The sequence below is a fragment of the Monopterus albus genome, unplaced genomic scaffold (genome assembly GCF_001952655.1).
Source record: "Monopterus albus unplaced genomic scaffold, M_albus_1.0 scaffold28.1, whole genome shotgun sequence".
Taxonomy (NCBI): Eukaryota; Metazoa; Chordata; class Actinopteri; order Synbranchiformes; family Synbranchidae; genus Monopterus; species Monopterus albus.
In genome coordinates this window covers 963,140-987,920 of record NW_018127908.1, presented here as the reverse complement: position 1 = coordinate 987,920, position 24,781 = coordinate 963,140, and the positions used below count along the sequence as shown (strand labels likewise).

The window sequence follows — 24,781 nt, the reverse complement described above, 5'->3', positions numbered from 1 at the left end:
AGCAACCGCAAAGCAGTAAATCTAGTTTATTGGTAACTTCGGTCTTTTGTCTTCCAAAGGCAGAGGGCATTTCTTTATGTAGATACTGTATAGTAAATGGTGCAAACACTTTCTTTTCTTCCTGTTTGTTTTGAGCTTCCAATCAAGTATCTTGATCTTTAAATGCATTTAAATAATTTGTGCAGTAACAGCCAACTTTCATATTTGTCTTATAATAATACTTTCTAGATGAAATTTATAGATATATTTTAGTTTCTTTACACTATATCTCTACCATGATAGAAAATTACACATAATGTGACTTACTGTAAGATTTTATTTGAATAGGACCCCTAGTGATGTTAATTGGTATAAATCCAGAATGAAACTATTAAAAATACACAGTACACAGCAGTTCATTCTTGCAAAAGTTACACAATCATGGTAAGGTAACAGAGGACATTTCTGTTGTGTTTGTGAGGGTGGAGAGGTTTGAGTTTTTGAGGTCTAAGAGATAATGTATTCCTAAGAATAGAAAACCCAGTCACATACATTACAAGTCAATATTAGATAGGAAGTCTTCCTTATCCTCATTTTGTGCTGTGGCGATGCCGGTAAGTGGAGCTTTGGTGTCCTTCAGTAGCTTTTTCTCCAGAGCTGCATCTTCTGGACTAAGCTCCTCTCCTTTGGTCATTACATAGACAAAATATTGAAAGCCTTCACCATAAGTGTGATGTTTGACTGACCAGTTGTACTCTGTGCGAGCATAAAGGCGTTTCCTGAAGAAGGGCTGGGCAAAGGTAATGGAGACAAACCGTCCTCCAGGCTTCAAGCACCGACTAATCTGGGAGAACAACAAAAAGGAGGAGAGAAAAGAGTATTAGGACACATTACAATCACACTACATTACCACCAAGACACACATCATTATTAATCTCACCACCACTATCATCACCAGCAATCTCCTCTGCCACATGAGCAGCCAGATGTTTAATTATTTGAGACTGATAAGATAATTCATATGTTTGACAGCTGGATATGAAAAGCTGAAAATGCTTCAGCAGCAAACATTTAAGATATTATATAACCAACAATCAACTGTGTGTTTAAAGGGAAGCTACAGTTTATTTCAACTATACCAATGTCATAGATACTTCTGTACATCTGACAAATATCAAATTCCCTGAAATCTGCTTCTCTCAAAAGAGACATGTGCACTATAAGCCAGAGCAAACATTAAGTCCTGGGCTTTTCCGTCCACAGTGCAGGCTGCTTAGCTGTGCAGCCTGATAACATGGTGTGACAGCATGAAAACTGCGAGGGTCCCTCACTATGAATAACTGTTGCTCTGGCTCTATCACCACTCCAGTGTGTTTAACCTTCGTGTGAAATACACATGTGCATCACGGGTGGACAGCAAACAAGATGCATACAGAATATGAAAACCGACACAAACCCGAGTGTGCAGAGACGCATTTAGTTTGACTTTGGCAGGGAGTTACTCCAGAGACAGAAGCGTGTGTGTGTGGGAGTGAAGGGACACAATCTGCAGAACACTGAGTGGTGATAAAAACTTTTTGTTTGATATAACAAACATGTCAACAGAGCCAACATGTTGTAATACATTGCCACAGAATCATCATAGGCGTGCAGCAGAGTATTACGACACCTCTGCATACTCTTGTACAACCATGGAACATTTAAAACCATTTAAAATGTTAAGAAAAACTGAATTACAACAACATAAAAAATAATTAAATAAAAATGAACTTAAATAAGGCTAAACAAAACTCAACAAGACTACTGTTCCAAGGGTTCAGAGCTAATTCTTTCACCTTGTAATGAGCTAATTCATGAAGCCCTCTGTCATGTGTTATGTAAACACCACAATATATGGATGTGTAGTGAGAAACTGCATGGTCTCTGGGGATAGTTCCATGCCTGTGCTTTGCAAGCAGAGGAGCCGGTGTTGAGTTCATGTGACTGCCATGAAAGCTGGGATGCTAATGTTATGCACGCTGCCAGGATGGAGTTGTTGTGGCCTGTGCAGTAAGCTGTGGTGGAGCACGGTGGCTCCCACTCTGTCCTGGGGTCACTGGAGAGAAGAGTCACGCTAAGACAAGCACGTGTATCCTGCTCATTTCACGTGACTGATCTCTACCAGCAAGCAGCCCAAACCATGAATTATTCACTCTCTACTGTGACATGGAGGAAAAGCAAAAGGAAAAGATGAAAATGGGATACAATGGTTGATATAATGCAGAGAAATGGGTGTTTTTTTTTTTTCAAACTCTTGCTATTACTTTCCAAGGTGGTCCACAATTTTCAACCAAAAACATCCCCATACCATATACACAAAATCAACCAATCCCCTCATCTACATGTCTCTGGACAAATATTTGGTAAAAATTCACATTTAGTGAGGAGAAATGTAAAGACCAAAACTGTGACACATCAGAGCAAATGTTGGTTGATCATGAATTTTGTTAGCAAATCGGCACTTTTAATAGAACAAGACAGCTAACAGGCAAAAATGTCCCCGCAATGAAGACTTAGAGTCCAGTACAAAGGCACGGATGTCTTTAGTCTAGCTCACACTTATGGTCAAATGACAGAAGCAGAAGTAAAATGCTAGTAAAAAAATATATCCACAAACATGGTTGTTAATTCTTGTGCTATGAGCTTTTTTTTTGTGTTAGTAGTGGAAATATAATAACATAAATAAACCATCAAATGGTAAAAGTGTGGGCACATCTTTTCCTTTTTTTTTTAAAAACATGATTTCTGAGAGGACCATACACTATCTCTTGTCAGATTACTTCAAGTAAACTAAAGTCAATGTAGAGTACAGGCCCCCAGAGGTTTCAGAGAATGAGTAAACAGAAGTGGGAGTTCTGACTTCACCCCTTCAACTCATGACACAGATGTATGGGGGCACACTCCGCATCCGAGCAGTGTAACTCCAGAGGCTTTTGTCACAGGTGACTGGAGGACTGACGTCAGCGTAACCCAAGACCACACTGAACTATAGCAAACAAGTCAGCTATAACCACGACTGCCTGACAGCTAGATCAGCAGTTGGAGGACTGCTTGAACAGTAATTACAGCGATATTTTGGACTATTTCACACAAACTCACTCGCAGTCACACATCAGCCCACTTTATGTGTTTGCAGGATACATTGCTGACCCAGATTCACAAGCTCAGCATGGCAGTGAATGTATGTATTTATGAGGAGGAGGATGCATTGAATGTGATGAATCTTTATGATATCAGCTCACACACTGCAAGAGCAGCTCTGGCATTAAATCATCCATCCACATGTCAGGGTCTTGGTATTATGATGATACAGAATCAGCATTGCCAAGTCTGTTCAGATATAACATTGTGCTCCAGATGCTACAGACAAACAAGTGTTTTACTGACAGGAAAGATACAAGGTCGCTTTCCAGGACAGGCAGATAAGCTGTAGTGTAAAGTGTTGAATTCAGAGTGTCTCATGCAAAGTAACAGGTGGATGGAGACTACGCCCAAACATGGGAGTCATGGAAAAAGCCTCCCAGAACACCAAGTCAATCCACTGGCACACAGGCTGTGTGGACCACAGGTCTTCTCCAAGAGGCCAGAGCAAACTGCTCTGCTAGTGCTCATCTTCACACACATATTTTGCCTCATCAAGGAGGGGGACGAGTCAGGTTACAGAAGCTTGGTGAACGACATTCTTGTTTATGGACAGGAGAATGACCTCATCCTCAACATAAATAAGACAAAAGAAATAATAGTAGACTTCAGGAAGAACCCCTCCCCTCTGCTGCCGCTGACCATCAAAGGGACTGAGGTGGAGAGGGCTGACAGCCACAAGTTCCTGGGCCGGCAGGTGACATCTGACCTGAGCTGGTCACTGAGCACAGCTGCCAGTGAAGAAAGCCCAGCAGTGGCTATACTTCATCAGGCAGCTCAGGAAAGCTGATCTGAACTGTCGCCCTCTCACCCAGGCTTATAGAAGAGAGAAGCAACACGTGGACAGAGAGAAGAAAGTGGATCAGAAGAAGCCATGAGAAAGATCAGGTAAGTGGTGCAAAGAGAAGAGGAGGTGAGTGGGGTGAAGATGGGGAGGGAAAATGAGAGGAGAGTACATGGCAACAAGAGCAGAGATGGAGAGCCGCAGTAAGGCTGATGGCAAATACGAAAATGTGAGAAATGTGAGAATATATGTGCAATATCCCCTTACTAGACATGCGCAATAATAATACAAAAATGTTCCACAAGGCATTTTTGTAAGAGCATCTCATTAACACTGTGGTGGGACCTGAATTATAGCAGGACATTCTCTACCAAGCAATGGAAGCAATCTTGAATATAAACTGTGTTTCATTATATTAGAACCCCTCACTACCTCTCCAAGTGTAATGACATATCCAATTCCACCATGTGAATTACTAAGTGCAATGTTTGAAGTTCACTGGAGAAAATACTATTACCCTATTTTTGTGTATTGTGGATTTAATGCTTTGTTGTCTTTATGTAACTTTTTTTATTTTAAGACTAAGTGTTCTTTCTGGCTTTTGACTCCTTACCCGACTCCAAAGGAGAGCTGCACAAGAATTCCTATATGCCTAGACTGTCTGTTTATGCATAAATGGCAAATAAAAAATCTTGAATCCTTGAATACACACTCCACACTCATAACATGGAATCCTTGAATACACACTCCACACTCACAACATGCTCTGCTCAGACACACACACACACAAGCGTAGCATTGTGACCTTTCCTTGATTATTCAGTGCGATTCTGGAGGCTTGTGTGTAAGTGGCCTGACCTGTCTTGAGTGCATTGTAACAAAGAGGATAACCTGAGATCCAGAGATGAGATTCTCATGAGAAATCCCAGGTAATTCCACTGAATTTTATCAATTTTATCATGTGACCGGTGTGAAGCTGGAAGAATACAAACATCTGATGGTGAAGAATCGTTTATAATGAACACACCAACAAAAATGTCTAAATGGAGACACATTGCAGTTCCAGAACTTCTTTTATTAAGAGCCAACGCAGAAATAATCATTCCCCCCTTGCATAAACCAAACGGAGTACAGTGTTTGGGTCTGACAGGGGACTGCCTCCTGTTGCGTGCTACATGTGTGAACAGGCAACTCTGGACAATGTGCAGGCTTGATTCTGGAGACATTGTCCAGAGTTCATATGTGAAAATGGCTTTACAGTGCATTGTTGCATTAGCATGCAGCAGTCATGGAAGAGCCTAGTTAACCAAGTCATAACTGCTTTGTTGCTCAATTAGAATAGTGATATTTTTTTCCAAAATGATGTTTCTTATCGTTAGAGTCTGCGCTCACTAATGAAAAACTTGCAGTCTTCAGCTTTTAACAGTAATTGGCTCCTTTTGCCTCCTGATGACAGCCTGCACAGCTCCTGGCCTTGACAGACAGTACAATGTGGTTAATAATGTTAAGAGCTCAAAACATTACTCAACTGACACCACTGGCCCAGATAACAAATGCAATATCTACAATGTGTGCATCATTCCCCTTGGTCCTAATTTATATAAAGATAATACATGCAGATTTTATCCTTATTTGGGATTCATACAATTTAATGGTTTATAATCAGGCAATAGACAAGACTGAGACACTGCCACCCAGGCAGCTGATGCTACATTGCTTCTGACTGAAGGAAGTGTTGACAGGCTCTTTCCTCTAAACATGACTGATGTGGCAGCAAGAAATTCCAGTAGAGTAGTTGTAAGAAGATGAAGGAGGTACTGGCAAGAATTACTAAGGATTAGCACTTCAGGAACGATCGACTCAGGCTGCGCTTATTTCTTATGTGTATCAATAGCAGAAAGAGGAGAGCAAACTTGACTTCTTGTATCCTAACTTCAAGAATAAATTAGTTGAAGTTGTTCTGTTTTCTTTTTCTTTTTTTTTATGGAAACTGGCCTGCCTACATCTGCAGCAGTTCTGTTCACAAGGTTTTCTATTTCTCTCTACAGTCACCCAGTGAAAATTACAGTAAATTAGTGTTGCTGTTAAAACACACTATATCTATTTATCCACACACTATTTATCCATAAGCAAAACTAGGACTCACATGGCAAAATAACATAATGTGCGGGGACAGATGGATGCTGGGTGTGACGACCATAAAGGTAGGAAATGACAGCATAGTGTCTGATAAGAAGCTCAAGAGAAAACATTATGAGCTTTACTGATTGCTGCTGTCCTGAGTACAAGACACGTCCTACTGTGCTTATTTTTAATTCATACTTGTTTACAGAGCAGGTATTTATTAGTTTTTTACTATTAGGATCAGACTTTTCTTGTAATGCTGACAAATTATGTAGTGTAAAAAGGGAGAGGGAGAGAGAGGGACAAGGTCAGAGCATCAGAACCAACATTCCTGAATAATCTCCTCAGAGCCACCTTGGAAATATCGAGGTGACACCGGTGCCAATACTGTGTCAAATAACATCTCAGTTCTACAGTTCCAGTTTAGTGGCTTCCCTGTGCTACTGGCCCAGTGAACGGACCGGACCGTGTTCCCTGTCCCGCAGGAGACCCCATCAGCAGCCAGACACACTGGCCCATTTTCTTTCTTTATGTACTTCTCCTGCTGTGTGGCCCGCCTGCTCTAGTTGCTGCCAAACCCTTGATCTCTGGCTTGTCATTAAAAAGGACAGAAATACACTTTATTGAAGCAGTTGTTTCTGTTTTGGCTCTGTTGATGCACTATTGATTGACCGTTTCAACTCTGTCCAAGCAGTGAAATATTCAGTTAAAATGTAATTAGCTGTTATGTAAGATTTAAGCTGCAAGTGTTTCCAAATAGAGAATGGCTACAATAAACTAATTACCCAGCCATTGCTGATGCAAGTCTACCCACAAGAACTTAATGGATAATTACATATAAGTGCAAGTGAGGGCTTGATAAGTATAATAAGTGTTTTGGGCTTTAAAGGTGGCATTAGATATAGAGACTACGAAAACAGTGGTGCAGAGACAGTGGAGGAGAGCAAGCCAAAAACAAAAAAACCCTCCCTTCTTACTCCGCCTGCCTCTACGCCAACCATTTCACTGTAGCAGCTGCTCACGTTTTGCTCTAGTTTCTCTGTGGCTCATTTTGCTTTGAGTTTCATGCTTTTTTCTTACTGTTCTGAAAGGCAGATGAGTTTATTAATTACACATTCACTGACTCTGTGCCTTCTCATCTAGTGCAAACTTCTTCAACAAGTCTGCAATCATGTTTTCATAATACTGCACCAAGAATAGCAGGCAGTGGTTAATTAATTTAGCGCCTCTGATTGTGGTGATATGCCACTTGTGTGTCTATGACTGCTATACAGTAGTGACCAGGCATGGATGAGGCGAGGTCTTTATAAAATTAAACAAAGCAAATGTTCATGCTGAGGAGTATAGACATTAAATGCTGAGAGCATGACAGTGGGCGGGTGCGGGTGTCTGAAGTGTGTCTCTGCCTTTCTCCTGGGGCGTGAAAAGTAGTTTGGTAATTAAAGCAAACCTCTCTCTGTTCCCCAATGGAAAGAGAAGGTGGAATTGGTGAGGAGGCAGTGAGAGAGATGCATAAGAACGCAGAGGTAAAAGCAAGAGAGGGTTATTTTTGATGAACAAGGAAGAAAGGGAGGTTTTAATTTTAGCTCAGTGTGCCAGTTTGCCAAGAGGGGAGAGGGTGGCAGCTAAATGCAAAGATGCACAATTCGGGCGTGAGGGGTGGGGGGGTTGTTTACACAGTCAGTGGGCGTACAACACACACACTGGCATTACATCTCAGTATGGACATGCAGTTGAAATTTAGCCCGAAGACAAGTTTTTCTCATTTTAAGGAAAATGACCGCATCTAAGCGTTCAGCTTTGTAACTGCATCAGCAGTAACAAAGTTCAGAGCTGCATTTACTGTCAAAAATAGTAAGTCCTTGCCTTTACTGAGCTTGTGCATTCCCCTAAAGTCAACCCACTAATTAGGCTGCTGAGAAATACTTTATGACACACAATCGTGCTCATCGGCTGAGTGAAAAAGCCTCAAATCTCCGAGAAATGTTGATTTCCTCTGTAAACATTGTTTACTTTACTGTTTGAGCTTTTTTCCTTCATATCAGTGAAGGAAAAAAGCTTATCCGAACTTTCTGGTATTCTCTTTTAAAGGCGTGAGTTTTACTGCCTCGTGTTTTTCCTTGGTCCTGTTCTGACCTACATACAGTACTGTGACCAGCACTAAACTTTTATTGCCATGGCAACACGAGGTGTGAAAGAGGGATGTGCCTGCTCGAAAGGCAGGATGTTGTTGTCTTCCTACGAGTAGCTTGAGTCTCCACAAGCCCACACAACCTGCGCTCAGATTTACATTAGAACAGACACAGAGGCAGACACTGAGCGTAGACATCTCCATTTTGAAGCAGCATCAACTCAGTGGATACATGATCTATATGATAACCGAAACACAAACAAGCTGTTCTGTCAAGGCAAGGCAAGGGTGGATAGATGTAGAGCGAGAGGAGAGAAAAGGAGATAAGGTCTCTGATGTATAATTTATTTGTGCAGTTGGTTGGCGGGAGGAGATGCTGTGTGAGCTGGGTGAGGGGAAGAAAATTAGGGGGAGGAAAGGTGGGTGGGCAGAGATGGGGGGAGAATCCAACACTCATGTTTTCCCAGTTATCCAGTGTCGTACCAAAAACACTAAGTCTTCCAGTAAAACTATGAGTCTGTGTGTGTGATCAGAATTGCTTATTGTGTTGCTTTGTTATTGTGCACCTAGATTTAGCAACAGCTGATGTTATTTTTTAATTTATTCTTTTCAAACATGCTTCAAAAGAAGCAGCAGCCCACTGTCTCAGGCAAATTTATACCTGCACATGCACAAAGCTGAGTTTCCCCAGGGCACTTGGTGCCTTATAGCATTTCCAAATTTGGCTCTTCAAGGCAGGTGGTTGAAGAAAGGAGAAGAGAAAGAAGAGGATAAAACAGGGATGGAGGAATGGGGGAGGCTGTTGCAATCCTGGAGGGTGGAGCAGAAGAGCAGATCTGCTTTGTTAGGACACTAGCTTTGACACCTCATTCTTTCTCACACACATACACCCCTCCTTCCTTCCCTGCCATCTTTATTCTGTGTTCTCTGTCCTCCCCTCCTTTTTCTCCATGTTCCCGCAAGAGTTTACACGTTTTTGCCATCCACATGCCTGGCTGCAGATTACGGGTGGGGTGAAATGGTAAGGAAGAGAGGCGGTTAATTTCAAGTGTACATCCCTGCAGGGTGGGGTGGGGTCTGCAGAACAGCATGAGACCAGTAAACAACCACAGAGAAGATGGAAAATATAATGTGAAAATATGGCCTAAATAAGTGGTGCACCCCCTCCCTGCTTTTATCTTTGCCGTAGATCCAGCTTGTGTTCATTTGTGCACTTTTAATGGCAGCACAAATGCATCAATTTGTGCGTTTGTGTGCACACGTGCACGTTCACGTTTCTGTGTGGGTGTGCGGTATCTCAAAGAGAGACAGTAGGCTGTGGTTCGTGGAGGACTGCTGTCCAGAGATAGCACTCGGTTGTTGTTTCAACCCGCTGATCAGCTCTGCCTCACCCACAGAGCAAGGTGCACACAAACACACACAAAGAGCCATCTCCACCTCTGCTTGCCCCTCACTAATCCTCACCCTGCATACTTCAGCTTTCGTCATCAGGTCGGAACAGGCAAACAAAGACTTTCTTGCCAGGCAAGCCACAGTCTTCTGGGTTCTGCTCCTAGAACATCCATCATGGTGGATGGTTTTAAAGCATGAACATTTATGCAGCAAAGTCGCTCATTCTGTTTCTTTGTTAAAGCCTGGTACCTACATTACCCACAGTCCAAGTCAGTCGCCTACAGTTCACTCAGAGATTTGTGTGTGTTATGCTTGTAGAAGATAATGTAGCCTTGAGCTGCTAGCCTCAAGCAGAAAATTATGAGCGCACTTACATAAGTCTGGTAACCTTGCATTTCTCGAACTCCACACTGTGAGATTTTTTTTCATTTTGAAACATGAGGTCTTCAGCCCAGCGAACACTTTTTAATAAATTTTGCTCAGGTTCCTCCTGAGCGACAAAAGGCTTTACACAGACATTACACAGACTTTACACTAGGGAGCTGGCAGGGTAAAGTCCACTTACTGTCCAGGTCAAGAGACTCACACACTTGTGTTCTCACATATGACTCCTCTGGGTAATGTCTAGATAGTTTCAGGGTAGTGAATTTCTGAAAAGGAGTTAAGTGTAAACTGACTTATAATGGTGCATTTCACAACTCAAGCGGGCTTTGAAAGTCTGTGAATCCATTTTAATGATCCATAAAGTTTGGAAAGCAATGGATCAAATCCCAAAGAAACTGCAGTAATACAGGGTATGGACACACAAGCTACAACAACCAACTGCACAAGGTGTGGTCCTTTAAAAAGTTCATCTCTCAGTCAAGGAAAGGTGTGCAGTTTAACTTCATAGACACGAGAGGATATGTCTCTGACTCCGATCTCTGGTCTAGGATAAGGTGTCTTCAAACACTGCAATCACCTGTCAACTCAGTATGGATATGCAAAAAAAAAATAAAAAATCGACGCCGATCTTTTTTCCTGTTATAATTCTAAAATAACACAGCTAGCCTTTTCTACAGTTAGCAGCTCATCACAGAAAATCTGTCCAAAACGCATTACATCTGAGATCATAAAACTGTTCTTTAGCTACCTCTGCTGTGCAAGTGTTGAGTCTTCACAGTTAGGCAGTCATAGCTGCAGACTCAGGGGAACAAATGATGGGTTTGCGCCCAGTGTAGTGTGACTGTTCTGTGTGTGAGGGAGGACAGGAGTTATTGGATCCACACTACAGCAGTGGGGGACTACAGAGGAAGAAAGAAGAAAGAGACAGAAAATGGTGGCTGGAGGTGTAGACCACAAAGTGAAGAGGAAGTGGAAGAACGGGTTAATAGGATAAAGCATGTAAAAACAACAGTGAGTTTCTTTAGGATAACATCAAATTTAACTTAAAATCAACTGATGCGAGGGGTAAAATATGCCTTTAACCTAGTTCACTTGCTCGTTGTTGCATGTTAGCCTGATTCCTATGGACAGTAATGACAAAGAACACCAAGTGCTTTGCCAGAGCTAATCCCATAGGGGAGTGAACAAATCGCTTAACATCTTGACAGTGGCATCAAAGCTGGAGATGGTGACATTGTACATCAAAGCATGAAATGACAAAAAAAAAAGTCACTAACAGCTGATAAATTTAGCACCTAAAATAAAATCCACCTCATTCCTTTTTACTGTTTCTGACCCATCCAGTGAATAACAGCAGACAATCAAATGCTCACCGCTGTGAGCTGCTTTTCCAGCCTTACAATGTCACATCCAATTCAACAGACACTCAATAGTGTCCTGACTCACAGTAAGTACTGGTGAACTGTTGCTATTATTTGGGAGCAATTTTTGTGGCAGCAGTCAATCCTGCAGGCACAATATGCAGCTTGGAGACCACTACAGCAGCATCTACTCGCGTGTCCTGAACCAGGATAGCTAGAGCACAGAGTGGGCTGAGGCTCACCCACTTAAAGTATGTCCCCCTCAGATCCTCCGCCCTTTAGCATAAAGTACTGCGTGAACTGGGAAAACGCTTCGGCTTTTTATGTTATACAAGACTGACTGCTATGATGTCTCAGGAATCATTTACATTTTGGCAGTTGCAGGAACTGATACTACCAGGCGTAACACGGTTGCTTCATCGTCACTGTCACATCTTCTGTTTGTCACTCTTTTTCAGTCTGTCATTCTCTCCACATCTCCCTGTCTGATCGAGGACGAGATGAGTGCTTGGATCCCTGAAGCTGTTATTGTTTTGTGAAAATTCAATGATCCCCAGGCTGTTGTTTTTCATAATTAATTACGGGAGGAACAATCTGGCTACACACAAAACCCACAGCAGGCAGGGACATTCATACTGCACAGTTATTCCAAAATACAGTATTTCTCTTTTTTATATCATTACTTTACAGGTCAGAACAAAGTGACATTAATCCCAAAGAGTTTTAAGTAAGTGGAAGCACTTTGCAGCATTGTAACTCTTCTCAACATGTAAGACAGCAGAATCCACCCACCCTCCTCCTCCCTCCCTTCACAGGTGAGCAGCTTGTCTTCTGAGTGCTCTGCAGTGATCGCTTTCTTCCCATCTAGTTCTAAATTTGAAGCGACATAAAAGCAGAGATCATTTCTTTTGCAGTTTCTGTATAATTGCATCATTTGGCAAGTGGTACCTTTATTTCAAGCCCCCGGATAACTCTCAGTGCACAATGCAGAGGCTCAAAGGGACATAAAATCGAAGATTTCTTAGGGGCGGAGGGGGAACTCACACATGCACATGCAAGGATGCACAATCATAATCAAGTGGGTCAAAGAGATTCAGAGACGACCCAGACAAAGGTCAGGGAAACAAAATGGTCATGGTTTCGAAGCTTTAAAATATCATGCTGCAGAAAACACAGTTTATGAAACTTAAAACTAATGTTAAGCAGCCGCATTTAAAGTTATAACCTCAACATGCAAAACCCTTTCATTCATTTGGAGATGTTTAAAATAACTGAAATACCGTCTTTCTCATAAACTCCATGAGTGCTGTATAGACAGGACACTGTATGTGTGCAATATATAAACATAGCATGCAAACTTTAATTTACAGCTTTCATTTCTCTGTGGGTTTAAAATGCACGTTTCAAGGGCAAAATCAAACCCACAGTTTCATTTCATTTTCAGTAAACAGAAGACAGACATTAAAGGGGGAAAAAAAAAACTTTCCCATTCCAAACACCTCTCGCCTGGTGATAGCAGGATGGGATGCACTGCACTGTCACCTAGTTTCCATGGTAACCTGCTGCTATGGAAACAGGAACAGACTCAGGAGTTGGGTGGTGGAGATTTTGTTGCCAGAGAGGCAGAGGGAGGTAAGGATAGAAGAGGAGGAGGCAGAGTGAAGGGGGGAAAAATGAAGAGACAGCGAGAAAGTAAAGTGAAAGGCTTCAAATTTGATGCAAGCTCACACGTCAAGTGCTATTAAAGCACGGGAACAACTTGCAACTGAAAAGCACATTTAACTCTAAAGTATATGTGACCAGGAATGGCGGGTTTAGTGTTAAGTTTTTTTGGGAGGGATTCAAGTGTTTCATAATGAACACGATCCCACAGCGGAAAAAAGGAGGGAGCAGCTTCATTGACATTCATCTCACTTGTGTACAGCAAACATTACATAACCGCTTTGACGGTTGATGGCTGGCACTACAGCCAGAGTCACTTTATCTGTGTTCCACTCTTCCTATCTTTGTGAGGATCAATTTGGGTTTCAGATATTCAGAAGAAGGACACTGTCACCTCCCTTCAGCTGTAGTTTTACAAGTTTTGAGAGGTGTGAGTGAGAACTAGTTTAGGCATACAGTAGGTTAAGCCTTGGTGTTGGTTTAAAAATCAACAGAGGGAATAAAAACGAGGGTCTTCAGAAAAGGACAGGAGTTTGTGTGCATGTTTGATGTGTGAGTGAAGTGAGAATAACCAAAGGTCATTTAACAAACACACTCAATCACGAATAATTTAAAAGAGGGAAGAGGCTAACACATCAATTTGTTTGTTACTGAGAAAATAAGACGGAGGCAGAGCTGACTGCCAGCAGGTGAAATCCAAGCCCAACATACTCATTTGCAGATGTCAACAAGAAACAAGGCTGTTTCCCAGAACCGACCAGCCACTGGACCACATTTGGTTTTCTGCACTTGTCACCACCACCCCCTCATCTCCATCTAGACCTTTAATCCTTCTCTGGCTGAAGTTGGACTGCAGCCTGCTGGGTTAGTCTGTTTAGCTGCTGTCATGCCTTGGAGCATGTTGTGTACTACAGGCAGCGAGAGACGATATGGGCAGCAACTGGCAGGAAGCACTGTAGGACAGATGGACGCATGCACACACAAATTAAGAATGCACGCTCATTCACTCAGTCTGAGGCTTATTCCCCCAATCACGCTGACAAACTGCACCAGAGAGTTCACCCTGACTTTCTACATTAAGGCTGTTACACAAACAAACGTGCCTGGAACAAAAACAAAGCTGACAGCAAATATGTGCAAACAGGAAGTGAATTATTCACTCTATACACATAAAGCAGATGCATGCATGCCCCAAAAATGTCTAGGCTTTGTGTGTGTGTGTGTTTTAATAACATTTACAATCATAGAGAATTTGACTATATTTACACTCACGGGTCACTTTATTAGGTACACCTGTTCAATTGTACACAACTCAATGCAACATTTCCGCCTTAACATAATCATCTTTATTTGGCCAAGTATGTTACACACACAAGGAATTTGTTTCCGGTACAGAACATCTTTGTTTATGAAGCTCAAAATTTTTGTTTTTGGTCAAATTGCCATAAATGTATAAATGTAGTTATATGTTTATTATTGAGGCCATAATTAAAGGTGGTTCTGTACGGCACTACTTTATATTCAGAGACGTCTCTATATTTTTGTCCTCCCCAACTACATACATGAGAGTCAGAATATTAGAAACACCCCTTTCAAGCAATACAAATTTAATGGTACTGCAACAATGCAATGAGCACAGATTGAGCAATCTAAGGCATGATCGTAGATCTACAGAAATTCTGAATGTAGTACCAAATTAAATTTTTGTATTTCAAAACAAAGATTAGTGGGTTCACTGTTCAAGTTATAAACTTCTAAAACCCAATTTCTACTGATATCACCTTTTGGTTGATTATGCTTTTTGTTTAATTCATGGGAAAATGAGATGTTAAAGGAAAAGTTCAGCATTTTGATACAGTTTACAGGGTGTTGGACTTTTTCTTGTGTAGGACCAGCCTGGCACACAACTCCCCGTAAAACAGTGTTTTGTCAATGTTTAAACTAGTTTTTATACAGATTAAACAAACGAGATACAGCATGCTAATTAGTGAGTTTTAAAGGGACTAGTAGGCGGATTTGTTTAAGTTTCCAGTCTTTGTGCTAAGTTAGTCAGCGGGTGGCAGAACCATCATATTTACTGTACATGACAGTTGTATCAATCTTCTCAGTACTCATCAAAACAAATAAACACTTTTCACAAAACGTCAAACTTAGTGTAGGCTCCTAAACCTTATTCATCATAGGAAACACACAGGGGCCTCGGAATTAGAAGCAACTGTGAAATTTATGTGATACAGTTAATGAGATTGTTACACTACTTCACAGAGTAGTATTGCAGTATTGTGAGAGCTCCGCAGGTACTGTCTTTTCTGTGTAAAAAAGGTGAATGGATATACAACACAAAACTGTGATCTGTGTACTTATACAAGCTTATGGGTCTGTGCGTTGACATGCATAGTGTTTCTATGTGTGTGCTTGTCTGTTTTTAGCAGCAGTGGCCGGGTGATCAGCAGTGGGATCCCTGCACATCTGGCAGCGTGCTTTGGCCTGGAGTTGACAATATATCTGCCATGCAGCAATGATGAGGGGGGTGGGAGAGAGATAAGCAAGAGGAGGAGATGGATAAGATTAAAGACAAAGGGGAGGCAGAAGGCTCACAAACAAGACGAGAGATTTATTGTCAAAAAGAGGCAAAAATGAAATTTTACAGTGAGATATCAGGGGATGAGTTGTGTTTGTCGGAAACCAGGAAAGAAGCTGAATAGCCTGACACTGAATCTTGTAACTTTACATTAATCCAATAAAAAGAAACAAATGTGGGAAAAAAGCCATTATTGCTGTTAAGGCTGTAATGTGGTAAATAATGTGGAGCCTACAAATGAGATGCAGTTTAATGCTTCTGGTTGGGGCCAGAAGACCAGAATGCAATCTCACTGGGGGGGTCAGCCCACACCACTTGGGCTCATCTTTCTATTATATTAACTGGAGCTAGCAGAGAAAGAGCAGTACAATACTAACTCTTAGAAGTATTAGAGCAGACACACACAAACAGATGCTTTCCAGATGTCCTGATTAGATTGAGCATACATTCAGAGGCAATATGCTGAGCCGTGGATTCATTCGTACTAAGTATATTATAGGTTAGAATTCATAATCCTGTGATCTTATGCCTAGCACATGTAGTAAAATCCAGGACTTAATGTGATGGGGCCTCGATCACTTAAAACATTTCATATCATAACATCATTTTAAAAAGCTGTTAAACTGCCACCACAGCCAGAAACTTCCCAATAAAAAATATAAACAAAAAAACTATTACCGCCTAAACAAAGCCTGTTTTTAATGTGAAGTCACAACTTAGAGACAACAGATTTTAAACAGTAAGCTTGTGTTACACACTGGGGGAGTTTGAGAAATGTAGGCAATATTTATCTTTGTCTATTATCTGTTTTTATTTTTTTAAACATGTAATACTAAACTGCTGGAGAACTCCTTTAAATATCAAAAAATAAATAAATAAAAAATCTTGCCTACTGAAAGTGATCCAGGCCTTGAGCAAAAGCTGAAACAAAATTATCTCCTCCTCCACAACCACACAAAAACCTACATAGCATATTATTTAACTACAGAAAAACAACACACTTATATAACAAAACATAAACAAAACAGTAGCAGATTATCATCTTTACAAAGTCACAGAAGACCAATGGGACATTATCAGCTCAGAGCTCGGAGTTGGCTGGAGCTTTCTCCAAGGTCTCTTCATTCTGTTTCAGTAAAAGCAGAGCCAAGATGATTCTGCAGCAGACAATGGATGAGTTACATGATCTGTTCATACCTACAAGAAACAGGTCTATTTCTGGCTAGAGGGTCAAGCCTCAAGAGTCCAAATCAGTACCCTCTCCTGGTTCATTAAGCTCACTACTTTAAGCAACAAACAGCCGTTACCTTAGCTGTCCGCTCTGGTCCATTAGCTCCAAAGTGAGGAGGTCATTTTGGTCACTTGAGATGGAACCTTATGTTGTGTGGATCTCTGCCAGCAGTGTAAAAGCTGTTTCTTATGAGGCTTCTGTGTGTCTGCTGGGGGACCGGAGTACGGTCAGACAGAAGATCGCTAGGCTCAGTTATCGACCGGGACCACCTTTCACTGGATAGTGAAAGGTTCAGGAGGAGAAAGAGAAAAATAGAGTGACCCAACTGCAGGCTTGACTGATCTGCAGTGTGGAGGGAAACCGTTTTCACACTTGGCTGGGTTTAAGTTCTCCAGAAACATCTCGTATGCTTGCAAACACCTGCATGGGCATACATCAGTGCACAGACACAAAAAGAGACACATGCTTCCTTCTATATGGACAATGATACCATATCCTCCAAATATATCTACACACACACAGATAAAAACAGCAGGGTGTGGACTGGAAGGAGCACAAAATAGACTTGACCTCCTAAAACTCAGCTGCAACTTTCAACAGGAGAACTCCTGACAGATAAACACACAGCACTGCAGTCAAGCCTCCTTTCCTTCCTTCCCTCTTCTCTGATTTTTAAAGGCCTTTATGAGTTTAATCTGTATTCCCCTGCATTCTAACACTGTGATCGCACAACAAAAGAGAGGAAAGATATGGATGGAAAGGGAGACAGCATCCTATCGAAGAAGCTTCCAGACACAGCGGCCAACTGAGGAACAATGCATCATGTACAGCATACATAATACAATTTATTACATCTCAAATAACAGGAGCACCCTGCAGTCTGCTATAATAGCACTACAATAAAATTCACCTTTGGTAAGTATATCATATTTTTGTTAAAGCAAATGTTCAGTGTTAAAAACTTATTTGCTTTCAGGGGAAAGTTTTAAGTAAGGATCGATACCTCTCTTAAATCTGTCTTTGAATAATAAAGCTAAAGCCAGCAGCTGGTTAGCTTAACTTTGCACAAATACTATAAATGGGGAAACAGCTACTGTAGCCTGACTCTGTCTAATGTAGCAAAACCCATGAAACACCCCCTATAAAGCTCACTAATTAACACAGTCTCTCTTTTGTTTAATCCGTACAAAAACCGATGTGTAAAAATGACGGGTTGCCAGGCAACCGGTGGAGAGTCCAGGAAGTTACTGGCTGTGGCCATGTATTTCAACTGGCACAGCCACATAGTGTAATAAGAATACAAACTTGACCAAATGTACCTGAACAAGAACAAATAAAGAAATGGTAAATTGGCTGCACTTACATGTGCTTATGTTAACTTGATAAACACCTTATTAACGGCAGTGATTAGCATAAAGGAAACCTGAAAGGATACACTGATACGGTAAAAACAATCCACCCTTGTAATAATTTATTTTAAAATGTATGTGTTTGTCTCTTCACATCCCCTCACCACACCTCTGCCTAGCTGCACCTTTTCTCCCTCATTATCTGGTCCTGTGTTTCTTTTCCTGTCCCTTGTCTGTAGTCCTTCTCATTTCTCCTATATTCTCCTATTTCAATTAATGAGATCTTCCTCCGTTAGGCAGCCATTGTTTCCATAGGAACAGGGCTCTGTAGTCGCCTTGGCAACGGTGAGCCGGGCAGGACATTATGTGTGAGTGTGTGTGTGTGTGTGTGTGTGTGTGAGTGCTGCACATGTCACATGTTTACTTAAATTTGGGCTTGCCCCTTCAATTAGCCTCAAATTGTCAGACAAAGTTTCTTTTACTTTGTGTGTTTTAAAAATATCTCATCTCATATCAAAGAGAGAACCAGGCTGTGAGGCCATTCTCCTCTTCACTTCTGCAACACTATGTATCATGGTGCTGGTAACACTCCTTTAAACTTTATCCTTAGTGCACATACTGTACAGTACAATATGTAAGAAAAATATTTTACATCTTGCCGTCTGTCTACTTATTACTCATCCTCTCTCTCACACGCACTCACTGTAGATTAGTCTCTGTCCTGTACATTGATTTGATTGTATCTGCTGTGAGAAGAGGCTGAAAAGCTCCTACAGTAACACTGCAAAAAGATGCACAGACGACAAGACAAAGAGCTATAGGACTGAGACCACACTGTGCATTTGTGTGTAAAGCATGCAGTCAAATTTATGAGATTACAGTAAGCAGTGACTCATGATTAACACAGTTGCATCTGCCAACCAATGTCAGCACATTACTGAAGGCTGTATATGTGTGTGGACAGTTCAATCAGCTTGAAACAGGCTTTGTTTGTGTGTACGGCTGTTTTTCTGTGGCTGTGTGGATAAATGTTTAGTTCAATACCACTGTTGTGTGGACATTTTGAGGCTTAAGGCTTGGTTTTAGGTTTAGGTTAGAATTAGGTTCAAGTGTATGTGTGAGTGAGTTAAGTGAGATATGAAGCAGGGGAGCATGTGTGTTGAAGAGAACATAGAGAGCCTTCCTCTGGGGGCCTTCCTTTTTCACAGCAGGGACAAACCTAGATTAACAGCAGTATGGGTACAAATGAAGAGTGTAGAAAGAAAAACAAGTAAAAGCAAAACTGTTTTAATGATTGTGATGATGCCCTAATGTATCCGTTTGTCTCTCAAATCCATTTTTCCTGATTAAATTCTTCATTTCTGATTCACAAATGTACTTTTTATAAATGACCCAGCATTTAAAACAGACTGAATACAAAAAAAGAAGCAGACTGAAACACATGGCTCCTTCAATTTGTAGATTCTAATGGAAAACCCATGAACCAAATCAAAAACAAACCATGACATTAAATGTCTATAATAAAAGCTATAAATGACACACAAGAAAAAATTTGACACTGCAAGAATGTATTTATTTGGTAGTGTATGTGTGCGCTTCCAGACATCTGCCAATGCGAGTGGCAAGTGTATGTGTGGTATGACTGACCGTGTGCAGAGAATCACACTTGAGGTGTGTGAAAATCTGTAAAGAGCCGGGTTGCCCTAACTCAGCACAGACACGCACACTTGAGGTGTGTGAAAATCTGTAACTCAGCAGTGCATCCCCTTACACACAGACACACATTTGTTTTTAGCCTCATGGGGACTCTACATTGACTCGCATTCTTTTCCTGCAGACTTATCCTAACCTAACCTCACCTCACCCTAACCTAAAACCAAGTCATCATTATTTCAGTGATTTACATGACGGGGACCAGCAGGCCAACATGTAGATGAGGATGTAACATGAACATCTACACGTTGTAAACCCATGAACACACAAACATCAGAAGAAGTAAACATGCAAATGAAAAAATAAAAAGTAAAAGATGCTCTGCAAGCATACACAAAGGCACTCGCAAACCCCGTCTTTGATCTCATCCTCACATCTCTGCGCATGTGCAACCAGATTTCTAAATCACCCACGCTCCGTCTCGCTCACGTGTGCTCCACTGGTCTACTGTCCCTCTGCTGGACCTGGAGAGGGGTCACCGGGACAGCATCCACCCATACACACACACACACACACACAATATAACAAATCAGGGCTTGGGATGCACATGCATGTAGGCTATGTACCAATGTCACAGCCTGTATGTGCATGCATGTGGAAAAAAGGTCTCGCAAGACAGGGAGATAAACTGAAACACAAGCTGTGATTTAGAAAATATACTTATGACTATCAAAATTAATCAAGTTGCAAATATTACAGATTCACCAACAACTACATCCATTTGGCTGTGGAAGAGAGTTAAAGGAGCACAGAGGGTAACATGAAATAATGAAGGTATTTTAAGGTACTTTAAAACCCTCAGCGTCTGCCTGCTGCAATTTGCACCAAAATTCATACTACTGTACTTCCCAGAGAGAGAACTCAGTCAAATCTGAACACACAAACATGAAACACATTGTTATATTCAGTGTGTGACTTACATATCCCAGGGATATCATTTCTCTAATGTTCATTACAAATAAACATCCATATTAACTGCTTTGAAAAAGGAAAAAAGATTATCTTAAGTTGCATCTGTACATCCATGAGTACAGATAATAGATAACTGGGGATAGTTTAGATGGTATTTTCCAAAATGTAAAAACGATATATAGTCTAAAAATGGGTCTCAAGTAGCCTACAGATGCTGTTTTACTGATTCCATGGCAAAATTATTCCAAAGCTGCTGGACATTCAGTAATAAGATCAGAGAAACTTTACAAATTTAACAGTGCTGATAAAAAAAAATTAATGTTGCCAGATGAGTTTATCGCCATGTACATGTTTATGTAGCAAAATAAATACACACAGGAATGCAGAATATTTAAAGCCCAGATTGGACTTGATTCCAAGTTAAATATGTTGGAAATGAAGTGGACGCCTACAAACTGCAAATCATTTCGCAGTGTCTTTTAAACTCCATCTTTGTCTGTGCAAAAGCACGGTAGGTGGTGAGACAGAAAAGGGAGAGTGTGAAAAAAAGGGAGAGAATAAAGTGGATTGGTGTAATCCAGTTAATCCTCGCACAAAAACTTGAAACAGTGATGAAAACATGCAGACGCCAAAACACAGACACACACACAGTGCTCAGTGTTAGGTGAACATATAAAAAAAACATTTCTCAAACTGAGAAATAAAGCAGAGGCTTATGTGTGTGTGTGTGTGTGTGTGTCCTGATATGACTGTGCCCCTGGGGCCATGTACCCGGCAGACGTCCAGGCTTCCTGGTAATGGAGCAGGAGAGAACTCTCCACCTCCAGGAGCCAGGACAACCAATCAATGTCAATGAATGTCTCCGTTTTTCTCTGCACTAAGTCAGCTCAGGATGATGTCATGCAATGAGCCTCTCCACAGCCATGGGTGGGCGGGCACACAATCAGGTTTTCTGATACATTGGTCTAATAAAGAGATTCCTCGGTAATGTGGTGTCACCTGATTTTAGTCAAAGCATGAAAATGTCCTTTGACTAAAATGTGCCTGAAACCAAAAATGTTGAGTAAACTGAACTGAATGATGTACAAAACTATAATTTCATTAACAAAACAAGACATGAACAAGTTAAAGGATCAGAAAAACACTAAATATGCCACTAGGTAATATGCCACTCCACTTTTCAGATTTTTTTTTTTTTTGTGTGTGGTAAACCCTCACCTGTTTCCGGTACATGTTCATGTTTTTAAGCTTCCCTGTATCAACTGGGCACAATGACAGTGGAGCAGTTACTGCTGCAGTTTGACTGTACACAATGGGTAACGCAGGCATCTGCTGGATTGCACAATATTACAGAGAAGATACCAAGAGGTATGACTCCTTCTGCACTCAGCCTCAGCTGTCACGGGGAGAGAGGTGCACCTTGAGTTATAAGACCTCCATTAGGCCCATTAAGTTCTTGAAATTAACTACAGGTGCCCACGGACTGTGTGATGACAGTCTTGCAAATTGGTTCCATGTCAAATAATAAAATAGACTTTTTTTGCTTAATGCAACAAAAAAAAAAAAAACAATGCCAATAATCATTTAGATAATTTCCTCATAGTAAGTACAACAGTGCAGTGATATGTATCCATAATACAAATGAAATACATATAAAATATATAATTAAATGTAGCACTTTATTTAAAAATAAAGCAGATGTATGTAGTATATAGTCCAGTTTAGGATTACACGATGCCAATGATGTCATTTTGAAAACATGTGAATAGAACTTTCTCACTGAGGTGACAAGCACATGGCCAGTGCCTACACATCACGTCAGTACTTGTTTTTCATGCTATGACATTTCAATATGTTTGTCATGAATGACATGACACTAGAGAATGCCACAATTTCCCTCTTCAAAACGGAAAAGGCAAGTTAAACAAAAAACAAAACACCAGCAGTTCTGCTTCTATAGCTTTACTTGGCCTGGTGTAACCAGCCAGTAGCTTTGTGTTGCTAATGTTAGCTTAAGTTGTTGATAGATTTTGTTATGCAACTGTCATTACTTAAACAATTTACTGACCTTTTTTATTCTATTTGTACTGTTTCACTACATTTTAGCATGTCACAGCTAAAATGTTATCATCACAGTGGTTTTATCACAAAAGTAAAACTAGAATTAAAGCTTTGTAATGGTTTGGTTTGTATGCCACCGCCCACCAGTCAAATTCACAAGCATGGGACAGAGGTGAGGTGACTGACCTTGACCTTTGACCACCAAAAACTAATCAATTCATCCTAAAGTCCAAGTGGGCATTTGTGCCAAATATTAAGAAATTCCCTTAAGGAGTTCCTGAGATATGAAGAATCATATGAACAGACGGACAAGCTGAAAACATAATGCCTCCAGCTGTGGCTATCACTGGTGGAGAAGCATAACAAGAAATAACAAACTGTGCAAATTTGTGCAATGTAATTACCAGTTGTGGCCACATTTTTGCAAATTTTGATTTAATAGCATCACATGTTGAAGCATTTTATTGTTTTGTTACAGTGAAACCTTCCTCCTTGAAGCCAAGGACACACTATATGATTTGAAGCCTTTCTATAGCCTCAATTAGTCATGACAAATGATTTTCAGAGTCTGAACTGATCTGGCAAAGGCAGGTCACCATAGACCATCGGAAGGTATTTAAATTCAGTGAAACCTTCGATGACTCCTCGGGCTTATTAAAAAACCATTTTAACATCCACAATCTACACATAATGGTCACAAAACAAACCACTTCTTAGCTCTAGCAGAGTTTACACCTTGGAAAAAATTATGGAAGCAAAAGATCGGCACACCAACAGCTCCTTTCTGTCAAAACTTTTAAAAGTGCAGCTTTAATTCTTTGGGGAAAGTTTTTTTTTAAAAGAATGACTTGGCTTTCATTTAGGTTTCCTCACTAATTCACTGACACTGTGCAGAATTACCAAACTTGTAAACTAGGCTGAATTTCCAGATCGTGCATTATCAAGAATCTCCACTTCAGTGGCCATGAGCAAAAACAGAAAGCGCACACATGCGCGCACACACACAAAGCAAAACTCCAAGGAACTGTATTTCAGCTGACTCTGCACTTTGAAAACACAGTGGAGAAGGAAAAAAAAACTCTCTGTGCATCAGATTTATATTTGCTCCTTTGAACAGGACACAAAAACAAGTTTCAGCATTTTAAGTCTAGACCTCACCCCTCTGAACAAGGCCAAGGACCCGTCTTTACCTCCTTAAACAGGACTAAAGGTTAGCAATTAGAAGTGTTAGTCGGAGATGATATCCAACTTAGGAGTCGTCATAGCAACAGTAAGAGTGATTCACTGAGCGTGTCAGTCTGTGAAGTAAATTTCACACCTCAGTGCACTGCAGCCTGTGAGACTTTGGGTGTGTGTGTGTTTGTGTGTGGAACAAAAATAAAACACCTACTGTGACATGATTCTCTATACAGTATATGTGTCTTTAAAACACACCAGCAGTGACTGTGGGACTGTGCTGCATTTCCTGGTGTTTTTGATGGTTGCTCTACATATGAAGACAAAAATCTATGCATTTATCTTAACACACTTGCATACTTGGAGCCATTTGTTACTGTATCATGCTGATCTGCGATAGATGTGGTGATGTGATGTTTGACAGCTGCCACCAGTAAATGTCTTTATCTCAGCGCCAATGCTTTTGTTAGAAAACACTCAAAGTGGACTTTAGGTTTGATTTCGATCTTTTCCTCCTCTTCTCTTTGTCCTCTCCTTTGCTACCTTCTTCTCATTGGTCTCACACTGGCACACTGCTCATTAGCTTTGTGTCAGTCTTGGTTTCTGTCTCCAACTGCTTCCTTTTTTCCTCACCATTTTATCTTTCTCCTGAGCTGTCGTCCAGTTTTCCCCCCCTCTTCCACTCCCTTCAATCTCTCCTTCGTTGTGTGTGAATTTAACAATAAGATTCTTCAAGGATCATCCTCTATTCTCATCACTCT

The 24,781-nt window shown here is 40.9% G+C and overlaps 1 protein-coding gene across 1 annotated transcript in view; it reads right to left on the bottom strand.

Annotated features, from left to right (window-relative positions):
- Window positions 1–284: 284 nt before the first annotated feature.
- The window catches only part of ece2a (endothelin converting enzyme 2a), a 58,694-nt gene continuing 34,197 nt past the window's right edge, over window positions 285–24,781 (bottom strand). The window contains exon 4 of the mRNA XM_020595934.1: window positions 285–823. Within this exon, the coding sequence (XP_020451590.1) occupies window positions 533–823 (291 nt within the window). The 3' untranslated portion in view covers window positions 285–532. The remainder of the gene's footprint in view (window positions 824–24,781) is intronic.